Source organism: Lontra canadensis, unplaced genomic scaffold, assembly GCF_010015895.1.
Source record: "Lontra canadensis isolate GAN:19392208 unplaced genomic scaffold, GSC_riverotter_1.0 scaffold34, whole genome shotgun sequence".
Taxonomy (NCBI): domain Eukaryota; kingdom Metazoa; phylum Chordata; class Mammalia; order Carnivora; family Mustelidae; genus Lontra; species Lontra canadensis.
Window position 1 is genome coordinate 7,895,518 of NW_022631028.1, and position 12,935 is coordinate 7,908,452.

A 12,935-nucleotide genomic window follows, 5' to 3' on the forward strand; every position below is an offset into this window, starting at 1 on the left:
CAAAGCCTAATTAGAAAAAAAAGAAGGAAAAAGGAAAACATTAAAAAAAAAACAAAAACAAAACCCAGAAGATCAATGCCCAGACAGAGCAAAAGTGAAGCAGTGATCCTAGCATGGTCCTTAAAATCAAAGTGGCATACAATCTTTCTGAAAAACAAACAAAAAAATGTATTCTAGAAATGGTACTATGTGATTGAGTTGCATCGTAGAAGCTTTTCTGTTTTCTTTCCATTGTATCTTGACCGTCTCCCTTACTGATAACTCCCTAATTTGCAGTGGCGTCCATTCGTGTTTCTGAGATGGGACTCCCTTCCTTCCCTTGCTCCTGTAATACTTTCAGCAGCCCCGTAACCTCTCGTTATGAGTTTTGGTCTCTGTTGAGGTACAGAACAGGAAAAAAAAAAAAAAAAAAAAAAAAAAAAAGTAACAACTTTGGTTCCATTACCTACTTGGTCTTCTAAATTTTTTCTACGATGAAGGAGCAGTTCTCTCTCTCAGGTTAGCAATAGCCTAGAACTCATTAATTGCCTCTAAATTCTTTCGCCTCCTTTGATCAACAATAAGAGGATATTTGGCTTCATCAGATAAAGCATAAAACAGAGAACATAATTTACCTTTGTGTAATATCTTTGGTAATTTTAGGAAAAAAAAAAAAAGGTACAAAGAATATAAATTAAGCTCCGAAAGGCTCTCAAAGTAAAACAAAACAAAAGCTACGGTCCTAGATAAATAAATGAGTGACAGGAAAGTGGGTGCAGAGTGGAGGCGTTGAGGGGTTCTAAGGACTGAGGTTGTACTGAGGACTGTCATGTTCTGCGTGCCATGTATGTTTCTCCAAATGGCCAGGGGCGCCATGTGCCCCCAACTCCTCGATGTTGTCTACTGTTAGTTTTGGATGCTGGCTCGGTGTGATAATATTGCGTAACAAACTGAACCGCAGTACCAAATTTGCACGTTTGAAATGAACACTTTCGCATTTGCTGAACTCAGTCCTCATTAACTTCCATAACAAATTCAATCTGAAATCTAATTTGCATTCAAACAGATTAATGCCACCAAGCAGGTCTGGACTGTTGGTTAAATTCAGCGCTGCCACCACTTTCAGTGGAGTTGCCCAGGGAAGCCAGCTTTTTTGGCCGTTTTGCAAACAAAGCAACCCAAGCAGGTTTCAGCCTCAGCGAGCCTGTGGCCCATGGCAACCTGGTCACCCGAAGGAGAGCCTTCCATGGCCATACCATCTAGTAGGAGATCTGCGGGGTGGGGGGGGGGGGGGGGGGGGGGGCTGCCGGGGTTTCCTTGGGCGGGGGAAATGTGGGGGAATTTTTTAAAGGAAATGGTAACGAAAAAAAAAAAAAAAAAAAAAAAAAAAGACACCACCAAAAACCAAAACCCAAAAAAACTCGAAACCAAATCCGAAACAACCCCCTTCCCTCCTCCAATACTGCTTCGTGGAATGAATCTGCATTGTTCCTAGGGTGTCTCTATTCTTCTTCTTCTTTTTTTTTTTTTTTCTGTCATTCATTCTCTTTCTGGCAGGACTTCACGTCTGTGTGAGAGGACCTTCATGTGTAGAGTGCAGCATTTGGGACCTTTTTTTGAAAAAGACCAAAACGGAATGTTCTCTGACTTTGTGGAGAAAACGTGGTGATGTCTGAAGGAAACTGGAATGAGTGACAGAAAACTACAAACGAGAAATGACATTCAGCTTTTGTATAATAAAAACACCTATTTAACATTCATCACAAGGTACAGAAAACTTGAAGCCTCCAGGAGGCCGTGGGCCCAAATGGAGGCCTGAGGTCAGAACTTAAAATGGTATAGTAGAAAAAAAAAAAAAAAAAAAAAGCAATACATTAAAAAGTTTGGGATAATTACTTTTTAACCCCCTCCCCCCAATACACACACAAAGGCCTTCCCCATCCCAACTGGAAGCAAAACGAGAACAAAAACGAACCAAAAAAAAAAAAAAAAGAGGAGTAAAGGCAGTGATAATCAACATGCAGTACTGTGCAAATAGGTCGTCCATTGGAATCCTTAAATTCTGGGCAGAGGCTTGGTCTGCAGCTTAGGTGCACATGCTCAGTTGGGTGTCCTCAGGGTCCAACGTTGGCAGGACTGCAGTTCAAAGTCTGCTGCTAAAAGTGAATCAGTTTAGCAAATTTACAACACTGATGTTGACTGTTAAGAGAGGAAAATCCCAAGTACCAAACAAGTCCATCCAATGCACAGAGTACAAATTCCTTTTTTCAACAAAAAGTAGAAAAATCAAAAATACTCCCAAATGGGATTCTTGATGGCACTAAGAGTTAACACGTTTCAGCGTTGTCAAAATGTAGTGAAAATCCTCCAGACTGTACAACAAATGGAGAACGATTTCACTGCTAACTTTTGACGTGTTTTGTTTTTTTGTTTTGTTTTGTTTTTTGTTTCCCAATCTTCGTTCTTGGGGTTGGCCCCCGCCCAGAGACGTTCACTCCATGTCCTCATTTACTGGTTCGTCTTCGTAATCTCTGTCGTGGTCAAAATCTGGACTGTGGTTGGCTGTTGTCACTAAGGACAGAGGCCCTTCAGCTTCCTCTGGATCGAGGGGTTCTTCTTTGACGTGCACGGGATGCCTGGAAGAAACGAAAACAGGTTCACTCGGAAGCCCCTTCCAACCACGGTACGTTGGGGGCTTTGGGCAACAGAAGCCACACTCAAGGACTGTACTGTGCCCCAGGACAGGCACTAGCCACGTGTAGCTCCTTAAATGAAAACTAATTAAAACCTCCCATAATTTAAAATCGGAGTTTCTCTGTTGCACTGGGGCAGCCCAGAGATGACACATTTCCATCATGGCAGAAGGTTCCTTTGGGCAGTGCTGCTCTAGAAGGATCTCTGGCCAGAAGCAGCCTCTCTTCCCCAGGGGGTGTGCTTACACCACCCTGAGCACTCAAGACACCCTGGGCTCTTGTTAAATAAAGAGCCGCATGGGACCCCGCAGGTCTGGGTGGGGCCCAAGACTCTGCCTCTCTAGCAAGCTCCCAGGCAATGCTGCTGGTCTGAGGAGGACCACACTTTGAGTACCAGATAACAGGCCCCTCAGTGGCATCCTGTGGAGAGGAATCCGAGTCTTCAAATCATTACTTGAAATAAGAATCTGTAACACAATGGTGGTTTGTGGGGACCACTGAGCGCGGGAGGCTGGGCTAATCATGGCTTGCTGTGTGTTCTGCTTTGCTAGTTAACATGCAGAACCTGTGAAAGAACTCTCCAGAGACCGACCCCAAGCGAGGTTCTATCATTAATCAACTTCAAGCAAACACAGCAAAGAGACACCATGATACATGCTTGAAACTCCAAATTAATGCATATTTTTACAAACTGTCAATAAGGTAAGAAAAGCCCTGCCAGGAAACACAAACGGAGAGGAAAAGGCTCGCCCAACACAACAATATGATAAGAAAGCAGAGCCCCGATCAGAATAATAACGCTGTCAGCTGTAAACAAGGCAAAACAAGAGGGCCGGCTGGTAGCGGCCACCAGGACGCCGCAGCCTGTGACGGGATCTGCCAACTTTCTCATTATGGCCCAGCGCAGGGTTCACCCGAAGGGGACTGCGGGGGATCCCACGAAACCACTCTGATAACAATTGGGAAATGTTGTTCGTAAATCATATTTACAACCGATCCTTTGCAAATACAAATTACTTTCTGTGGCAAGCCTTTTGATATGGAAAGGAACCATTCAAGTTAAAATGGTCCCATCGCTGGGACCGGCTGCAGAAGGGAGGATTTTTTAATTGACATTATCAAGTATTAGTAATAAGAGGTGGTACTGGGATGGCTGATTTCCTAAATAATTGATGTATGCAAACCCCGAAGGCCACTTGAACCATTTAAAAACAAACAGGAATGCTCTGGACTGCCCTTGACGGTGTGAACCTTCAGAAAACCAACTGACTCCAAAATTAGCACAGCGTACAGAGTGTCTAGGGGTAGATGTCAGGATAAACAGCTTTTCAAAAATGGTGCCCATCTTCCTAAAAGCTAGTTGCAAAATGAAATGTCTCAAAGTTGTAGTCCATTGCATTTTCCTGGTTGTGCTCCATCGTTTTTCAGTTTTTTCATGGCCCCACTTCTCTGTGTTTCTACAGGGACCAGACCCAGGACTGGCTGCGTACTTTGCAGAGCCCCAGTGAAATGTAAAGATGCGGTTCAAAAATTGGTCAGGATTTTAATATGGAAATGACAGAGCATGCAAACTTCTCACACTGTGCCTCTGGAGCCAGCCCTGGTAGGATCTCTATATTTTGGGGGGAAGAATTAAGTGTACTGATGACTACACCTTAAAAAAAAAAAATCACCCATAAACCTAAATTAAGGTGGGTTTTTGGTGTTTGCCTATCCTCTCCTGGGTGGCATCATATTTTTAAATATTGTGTGTATAACAAATCTGATTATTTTGTCAGCTTTTGCAGGTGTAATTTTTATAGGTATACAAGATGCCTTCTGTGGCTGCATCAGTCCCTTAAGGCTGGGCATTTTGTGATTGTCTTTTTCCCCCCTTCTTTGGCTCTTTGAATAATATAGCAACCATTTTTATCCATTAATCTTCCTATTTCTGTTGATTTACCTCCTCAGGATAAATTTCTAAGAATGAAATTCTGGGAGCAAAGGCTAAAAACATCTTTATGGATCTTAAGATTTATTATAGTATTAATTTCCAAAGGGGTAATATCAATTTAGACTCAACTTCCCCAGCCCCAAGCATTATTTTTTAAAAAATACATTGTTGCTTAGCAGGTATAAGGTAAGCTCCGGTTACCTTAAATTGTTCTTCCTGGATTACTGACAGTGGTGAACATTTCCTTCTGTTTGAATTTCATATTTTCACTATTGAGCAGTGCTACCTCATAAATTACCCCCAACCCTTCTCCGCTGATCACATCTGGCTAGAAATCTACCTATGTGTTACTTAGTCCTGTACTGAAGTTCAAATGTGGTTTCCTTGATCAACATTTTCCTACTTTCACTTCTTTAAACAATCAGAATTATTAATCTTTTCAGGTTTATAAACCTGCATTTGATGACCTAGGATGATATAAGGCTATCATAGGCAGTGGGGGTGGGGTGGGAGGATGGAACAGCAATGGAACATTCTTAATGAAGTTCTTGCTTTATAATTTTTCCACTCTGACAAGGCAGTGCTTTGGTAGGCGCAAACAAAAACAAACCAGATACGAAGCTCACGGTAGAGAAGATTTTGTTTTCCCTGCGAAGTTGCAGCTGATGTTGAGTAAGATTACTTACCATCCCCAAGACCTAGGTTAGGACCCTATCATGCATGCTGGCTCACCCCAGTGCCTAATGCAGAGTGGGTCCCCAACCAATGCTAACTGACGAGATCTGTGTGACAACCTGACAACACAACCGAGTTAGACATTAAGGCTTCTTAAAACTCCAGAGAAATGAAACCCAGCTTCACGACATTTCTTGATACCAGCAGATCCCCCGAGTGTGGCAAATGCAGTCACACAGGCCTGCGGTGTTTCAGAGGATAAAAGAGAATGGATTTCCACGAAAGATACATTTCTGGTCAGACGCAAACTATTTAAGATGCGATGTTTCACATACAGTCATGTGTCTCCTGGAAATCAGAACCCTACAATGCGCCACCTTGCACGTCGCCCCCCGCGCCCCCCCCCCCCACCGAAATGGTTCTCAATGAATAACTGTGCAGAACCACACATCTCCCTCCTTACATCTGAGTAATTCCTTTGTCTAGCCACTCTGGGAACACAAGAGTTTTTAACTAGAGCTGACTGGTGTTTAGAGGCATTGTGTTCGAAGGGTGTGTGCACAGCGTGCAGTATTTTGCTTTCTAGCTCCGTTAGCAACTATCATGATAAAAGTCTAATGCCCCAAAGCCATAATTATGTGGCTACTTTCTAGGGTTTCCGAAGAGAAACAAAATGTGGTAGTGTCGCAGCGGCACAGGAAAGAGTAAGAACGAGCAGCTCTGTTTCAACGTTAGATCGTAGCTGGGCTGCCGTACTAACAAGGTCCTTTAAGCCGTGCCATAAAGTTTACGGCTTGATTTATTCCAATAGACTAGAACAGTTAAGAAACAATTTGCATCATAGCAGGGTAATGCATATTGCACAAGAAGGAAAACTATGTCATTACAGAATTCACTTAATGGAAATACGGGGTCAAAAAGAGTAACAGTCTGTGACACTGAGAGCAGGCACAGGGACTCTGCTGTTGACATATAATTATATTTAGCAAACAGTGTAAAGCTGGGAGATCTGAACAACAGTGTGCATTCTGACATCTTTACGGAGGGTTTCCTTAACACAACCAAAACCAACCCAAACAAAACACAGCCGAAACCTTCCTTTCGTTAACATTTATGCTGACTGCTTGCGAAACCTGCTTTCTGGTAAGACTGGGGTTAATTCGAAGTTGTTAAATAAATTAACTTTGTAGTGGCTTTATCCTGTACAGCAAAATCAGCGTCATTCTTAACTCTTGCCTGAGGTTTTTAATCCAAGTATCTTTCTCTTTTCAGGAAAAGAGTGTCTAGTGTTTTGTACACTATTTAGTGTTTTGCACTAAATAGTAGGAACATACATCAGCTAACCCTTGGAGTTCATAAAGAGGACGAGAAATAGTCTCTCTTCCATTCGTTAACTTCAAGAAAGACTTGCTTTAACAAGCGTTTCTGGAAGTAGCTTCTATATACCAATTTATGTTTGCTCTGAACTTCCTTAATATCTGAGTAAACACTCCTGTCATGACAGTGATTTAAAAATGAACACGAGGGTGACTACAGTCAAGTCAGAAACACCAGACTGCTTTGGGAAAAGATGATATACAGCGGTATCAGTGTCAAAGAGAAACACGTTCTTAAAATGCTGTGTAGTAAATGCTAAGAGACTGTTCACATACATTAAAAATGATTATTTCCATCTTTTAAGATCCTTTTCAAAACACTTTGGTCATGAAAGTCAAATGCTAAGTAACCACATTTCAGACTCCTTCCAACGCCACCCATTATCCTGGCCGATAGCAATTTTCTTTTCCTTGTCCTTCGATGCCTAGTCATTCTGGTCCTCGCGGCCACAGGTCACGTTTTCCATTCCTATCACTTAAATGCTCTGAAAATAAGGCGTTGGCCAGGTAAATGAGAAGGAGTGTGTAGACAAGTGGCCTGTGGTAGGAGCTGCCAGTGTTACGAACATTGGACTGGTTTCTTCAAGTGGGCAACAGTGGAGCTGACACTTCCTCGAAGGCAGAGACTGTCCCTCTAGAGCATCTCCCACAAATCCAATCATTTGGGAAAATGTGGCTTCTTTTAAATTTTCCCTGGCAGGGAAGGGGCTCTCCCAGTCACGGCTCTTCTGCCGTCACGCACCCACTCCCCACGGCGGCGGGGGCGTCACGGCCTCTCCTGTGGTTGGCCCTGTCCTCCTGCCATTCACATTCAGCAGGGACAACCATCGCCCTCACTTCTTCATTCACTTATATGGTGCTCATTATACTGCCGTCTGCTGCTATAATGCTCCTATTAATTTTCCTTTTGATATTTTAAGAGCAATCTATAAATCATGCCGCCTTTCATTTGTGCCATCATGAATGCCTGGGCAGAACACTTCAGTGCTGTGTTTGTGCTTCAGACTATCAAACAACCGAATAAACAAGTGTTCTTTTCCCCCTGCTAGGTTCGCCGTGCCTGCAAGTTGAACAAACTGACAGAGACGCATACCGATTTCAGGAGGAAAAGGTAATGTGGCTTCAATAATGGCCTGAGATGCCCAGCAGAGGGGAAAAAAAAAAAAAAAAAAAAAGCAAATGAGTCACCCGTTTTTATTGCCGAGTGCACTTGTAGGGCCGCATGAAGCCGACTGCTTTTATGGGAAAGTTAGTAAATGGTCCTTTTATGTGCTAACCGAGCTAAACACTTCCAGAAGCACCAACTTTCACCCAGGTTCTAGGAAAGCAGAAATTACAGAAAAGGGATCCAAAGCAGCTCGAGAAGGGCTTGTGTGCACATCGAACCGGGAGCCTGGGACCTGAACGCAGAGACCTTCTGGGTGGACAGTACTCACACGGCTTGCAGAGGGGATCTGCCTGGACTGCTGTCGCTCTCGTTGCTGTTGGTATGTTCCATTGCCCCGTTCAGCTCTTCCCGTATTGCGCTGGCTAAGTTGCCCAGAGTGGGATTTCCCATGGAAGCGGTAGTGTATAGAGGTATACTATTCTCAGCCATCGAAGCCTGCTAGCAACCAAGAGAAAACAGATGAGGACACAGAGTAAGCATACGCAGGGAAGCCATTCATTACAGGTGTAGTCAACGATCTTCCGTTTAGGTTCATAGTAGGGCTGGCCAATAGAAGTTGCTAACAGGGAGAGGAGTTCGCTTTCAAAGGCAGACTTGTGACCCATGTCCCACGCTCAGTTTCCAAGAGCTAGCTGGGACCAAAGGGGTGGTGGGGAGGGAGGACTCAATTTAGCTCTGCTGGGTAGAGTCACGTGGTTTAGACAGGGCTATCGAAAATGAGCTTTCTGTCTGATGCCTTCTTTCAAGATGGACTGAATATTTCCAGATCACAGGGAAATATAATGGCATTTTCATTTCTTTATCCACTTTGATGACTCCAGTATTGGATATTAAAGATTTGATCCAATTATTCTGGCCTCAGAGCTCAAACTTATGAGAACTTCCATAAACATTTACCTCTTATATCCTATAGAAAAGGAAGAGATTAAAGAATTGGAGTCCATTTTTCTCTCTCTCCTTCATTTCGGTTTTAATGATTTCTGAATCTGTTTAGTGGAGTCTGTGTGGTGTTACCCCACAGTTATCTCAATCTTTCAGGCTCAGACCGGTCAACCTGGAATTTTAGGACTGATGGAAAAAAATAACTGTCACTCTATATGACTGTCAGCCCCAAAGTATGGAAACGGAAAAAATAGGAAATCCTGAAGTCGGTGGTGGGATACTGTTCGCTTCCCCTCCTCCTGGGTTTGAATAAAATGACCACCCAGTCTCGAATGCAGACGGTCGTTAAATACAACCTTGAACTAGTTTCATTTGGGTAGTGATTATAACCCAGAAACTTTTCATGTTAAAGAGGACAGACTTTTAAAAACTGGCAGTGTAGTTAGATCAAGATTTATCAAAACTGTCCTCCTGCAGACTACAGTATGCCTGGTTTTCCATCCTAATGAGGAGAAAGTACAGTCACAAGACAATCTGGCATGGTGACTTCAATTGGCCAGTCATACAAGAGTCCAAAGTATTCTAGAAATCCTGGCTCTAGAGAGGAAGAGCCAACAGTGAAGACAGAACGGGTGCAGAGCTGGGCTGCAGGGAACGTGCCCATTGTGAGAGCTGCAGCCTCACTCACTGTACAGATTCCAAAGCCAGGGATGCCTTCTTAGATACAAGCCCCCGTGATGGGTCTTCACTTAACACACCATTGGCCAATGGACTATTTCAAAGTCAGGCTCCATGCAAGTCCACAGCTTTCCCTTCCCTCCACTTCTGGATTTACATAACTGCCGGCTTTTTAAAAAGTGGGAAAAAAAAAAAAATCCTGTTTTTATTTCCAAATGTGGTGAACTCATTTTGACGAACAGCAAATCTGAACATTCCCTCGCTCTCCTACAGTTTGTTAAATAATTTGCATCAAGTACTTTTTTCAACAGATCTCTTATAATTGCAATAAAGCATTTTCCTTCTTCTTGGCAGAGCAAAAAGCAAGAAGGGTTGTCCGATTATTTTTTAATCCCCCCCCTCCAAACTGCAGCTGGATAAGCATCTTAAACAGCCTTCATTTGAGACAACTCAGTGGTCATACCTCTCCCAGTCATGAAAGTTCTGCTCTAACACTCAACATTTCACCATGACACAGTCAGAACGTGGCCTAAATGGGGCCATCTCTACAGCACGGTAATTTTTTTTAGCAGCTTCTTTAGTCAAAAATGGAGGGGTAACGACAAAACTGAAGTGTTTCTAAGAAGGCACTCTTTGGTATAACATGGTCACCCTTACAGATAGAGCAGCCTTCTTAAGATGACGTGTTCTCCTTGGCTCTCCAAGTGTTCTAGGTGAAGGTCATTAAAACATGGGCTGAGGCCCAACAGCCACAGTGGTGAAAGGCATCCAAAAGGCAAGCACTTCTACTGATCCCTCAGTGGTGAGATCAGAAATATATCAATGGAGAGAACCAGCTTTGTCCCTTTAAGAAAATGACCAAGTGGAAGGACAGTGTCTGCTAGGCCAGAGAGCCTCCTGCACGTTCTTTGTTGAGTGAGGGATCAAAGCAATCCACCCAATGCTAGAAACGTTAACAAAGTCGTTCTTTTGTGTAGTTGATGTCTACAAAGGAGCAGGTGGGGTATGATGTTTATAACGGACTTAATTATATAAATGGTCCTGTGTACAGTGTGTGGTTTCCTCTCAAACTGGCACTTTTTTTTTTTTTTTTTTTTTTTTGCACAACAACAACAAAAAAAAACAAAAAAACAAAAACCGAAACCTAAAACTGAGGTGCCTCAGTAATGGTGCAGAAGTCCGTAAGTTCCATAATGGAACATGAACCATGCTAAGATCCTCGGGGGAAAGGCAGTCTATAAATAAGAAGCTTTATGGTTACCCTTAGTTACTTCACTTTTTCAGAGCATAATGCAATCTGTCTCACGTCCAATGTTTTATTTCTGTAGTGGATTCTGCTGTCCTATTTTATATATTGTATATCATGCATTATGTTGCTCTAGTAATCTTTTTAAGATGTTGTTCCACTATTATTTTTACTTGTCTTGAGAAATGGAAATGGGCAATAATGGGAAGGAAAGCCTGCTGGTAGAATCCTGATTTAATTTGCACAGCAGAAAGTTACATGAGACTGTCTACTGCCCGTGGATCCAAACTCCTCGACCGGAGGAAGAAGATCCATGTCTCCCGTCATGAATTTCTATCGGTTTATTCACCTCACCTCATTACGCACATAAAGTGTTCTTGGAAAGCTATGGGATCGTTTTGGGCTCCCCCTGAAAATGAGAAATGGGAGGGAGGATGCCAGAAACAAATGTTTTCGAGAAGAAGCACGAACAGTTTTGTCATGATAAGGCATACTAATTTAAATTAGTCACACAGTTAAGAGAATCCAGAGGATCACTGCTTTTTTTCTTGCCTTTCCGCCTCATGAATGTAAAATGTGCTTGTAATCTTAATACTCTTCCAGATAGAGCAGCTTTAAATTCACACTTCACAAGACTCCAGGGAAAATAAGTTACTAATGAATGGTATTTACAGTGGCGGCATCTAAGCGTGCTCTCATTTGCTTTTCTAAAGTTACTGTGTAAACTACAAGTAATTAACAGAAACTCAGAAAGTAGTTCCTCCTATTAAAGTTGGTACCAGCTAAAAATAAATAAATATAATTACTGAAAAGCTAAGTTCCGTGCGTATGCCTCAGCACGGGAACGGTGTTAAAGGTGTATCATCTATTGTTGGGAGCCGTGAGGCTGCGCGGAGCTGGGAAACTGTGCAGGGTGCAGGGCAGGTGCTTGATAAATATTTGTTCTAGGAGTAGTGAGAACCACGCGCCCGTCCTGATCTCCCGCCTCTTCACACACTCTGTTCCCATAATGTCAAGCCTCTGAACTATTTTTCGTTCTCTTCCCTGACCCCTTCAGGAGCCTTTTTAAGACGACCTTGTTTCTGTGTAAATATTTCTGTTTGCGTGTTAGTGCCCTTTGCAGGGGCACAAGGCGTTGGACTAAGTATGGGCGATGCAGCCCCCAGCAAGAACTCCTGCTGTGAAGGTCCGTGATGGCCTTGGAGTATATACGCCCCATCTATGTACAGAGTATGTCTTTTTCAAGGTAGCAAAATTCCCTTGGCCTGTCTTCTAGATCATTCTAGGCAGGGGCAAATGCAAACTGGATCAACTGAGAGATGGGACGACTAAAAGGCTCGGCTGCCTGGGGAACTCGCATCTGGGTGGCAAACTCCCTCCTGCTCGGAACCAGTGTCTTCATCCCCTTGTAATGCTGGTTATGTAATGAGTGCTTGGTTCGTCAGTGGGAAACAAACATTCTGTACGCTTCTTATGCAATCTTGAGCAATCTGCTGGAAACCTAAAGAGTGTTCTTCAACACCTCTCTGGTTTAAACAAAAACAGTTTACTTTTACCAAGTGAACCAAAACTGGATCTCTCCTAGCTCCCACCACCCCCAAAGCACCGGACTGAAGATGCTAAAACAGACTTTAGAAGAAGTAAAAAGCCCTGCTTTCTCTTTAAACCCGTGAACAATAGAAGGTCATGTGATACAGTGGCCTATCATCCAGCACATTAATAGCTGTGCTAGAGTAATTACACTTGTGGTATTTTTGCCTCAAGTGAAATTCTGAAATAAGAGGATGGAAATTATGATACTGCTGATAAATATTAATAAGTGAACTTTTAATTTTTTTGCCACAATATTCAAAATGCTAAGCATCCCGCTAATGCTGAAGCAGCCCGATGTGTTTGCCTCCAGGGAGTACGATGCTTTGTGCACTTAAGAAAAAAGTTTAACGGAATTAAAATTTAATATCTAATTAGAGCGAGGCTAATATATTTTGAAATGAGTGGGGGAGACATGTGCCTCCGCTGCATGTTCGGGACGACCATTAATCTTACCTGTAAAGCTGCATTGAGGGGCGTGCAATAGGCGTGGCTGGTCTGCATGTTTTTAATAAGGGAAGGGTTACTGCGTAAGAGAAAGATAAAAACTCAAAGTTAAACGCCATCAGCCCCGGAGTTCCGAGCTAAGTTTTATCTTAAAGCTTGCTGGTATCCATTCCCAATCAGAAATCCACCCCCCCCACCCCCGTTAACAAAACCAAAGGAAATTTAGGTTTTCTGCACAGCCCCTGGCTTTATGGGGCTGGTCTGTCTG

At 43.0% G+C, this 12,935-nt stretch overlaps 1 protein-coding gene across 15 annotated transcripts in view; it reads right to left on the reverse strand.

Moving 5' to 3' along the window:
* Positions 1-1,496: 1,496 nt before the first annotated feature.
* Positions 1,497-12,935, reverse strand: part of FOXP1 (forkhead box P1) — a 576,422-nt gene continuing 564,983 nt past the window's right edge. For 12 of the 15 annotated variants that reach the window (XM_032867389.1, XM_032867390.1, XM_032867391.1 and 9 more), the window contains 3 exons: positions 12,677-12,746; positions 8,093-8,262; positions 1,497-2,615 (listed from right to left, as the gene is read on the reverse strand). In XM_032867389.1, the coding sequence (XP_032723280.1) occupies positions 2,471-2,615; positions 8,093-8,262; positions 12,677-12,746 (385 nt within the window). In that variant the 3' untranslated portion in view covers positions 1,497-2,470. The remainder of the gene's footprint in view (positions 2,616-8,092; positions 8,263-12,676; positions 12,747-12,935) is intronic. The other 3 variants (XM_032867387.1, XM_032867388.1, XM_032867384.1) reach the window with 1 other exon arrangement.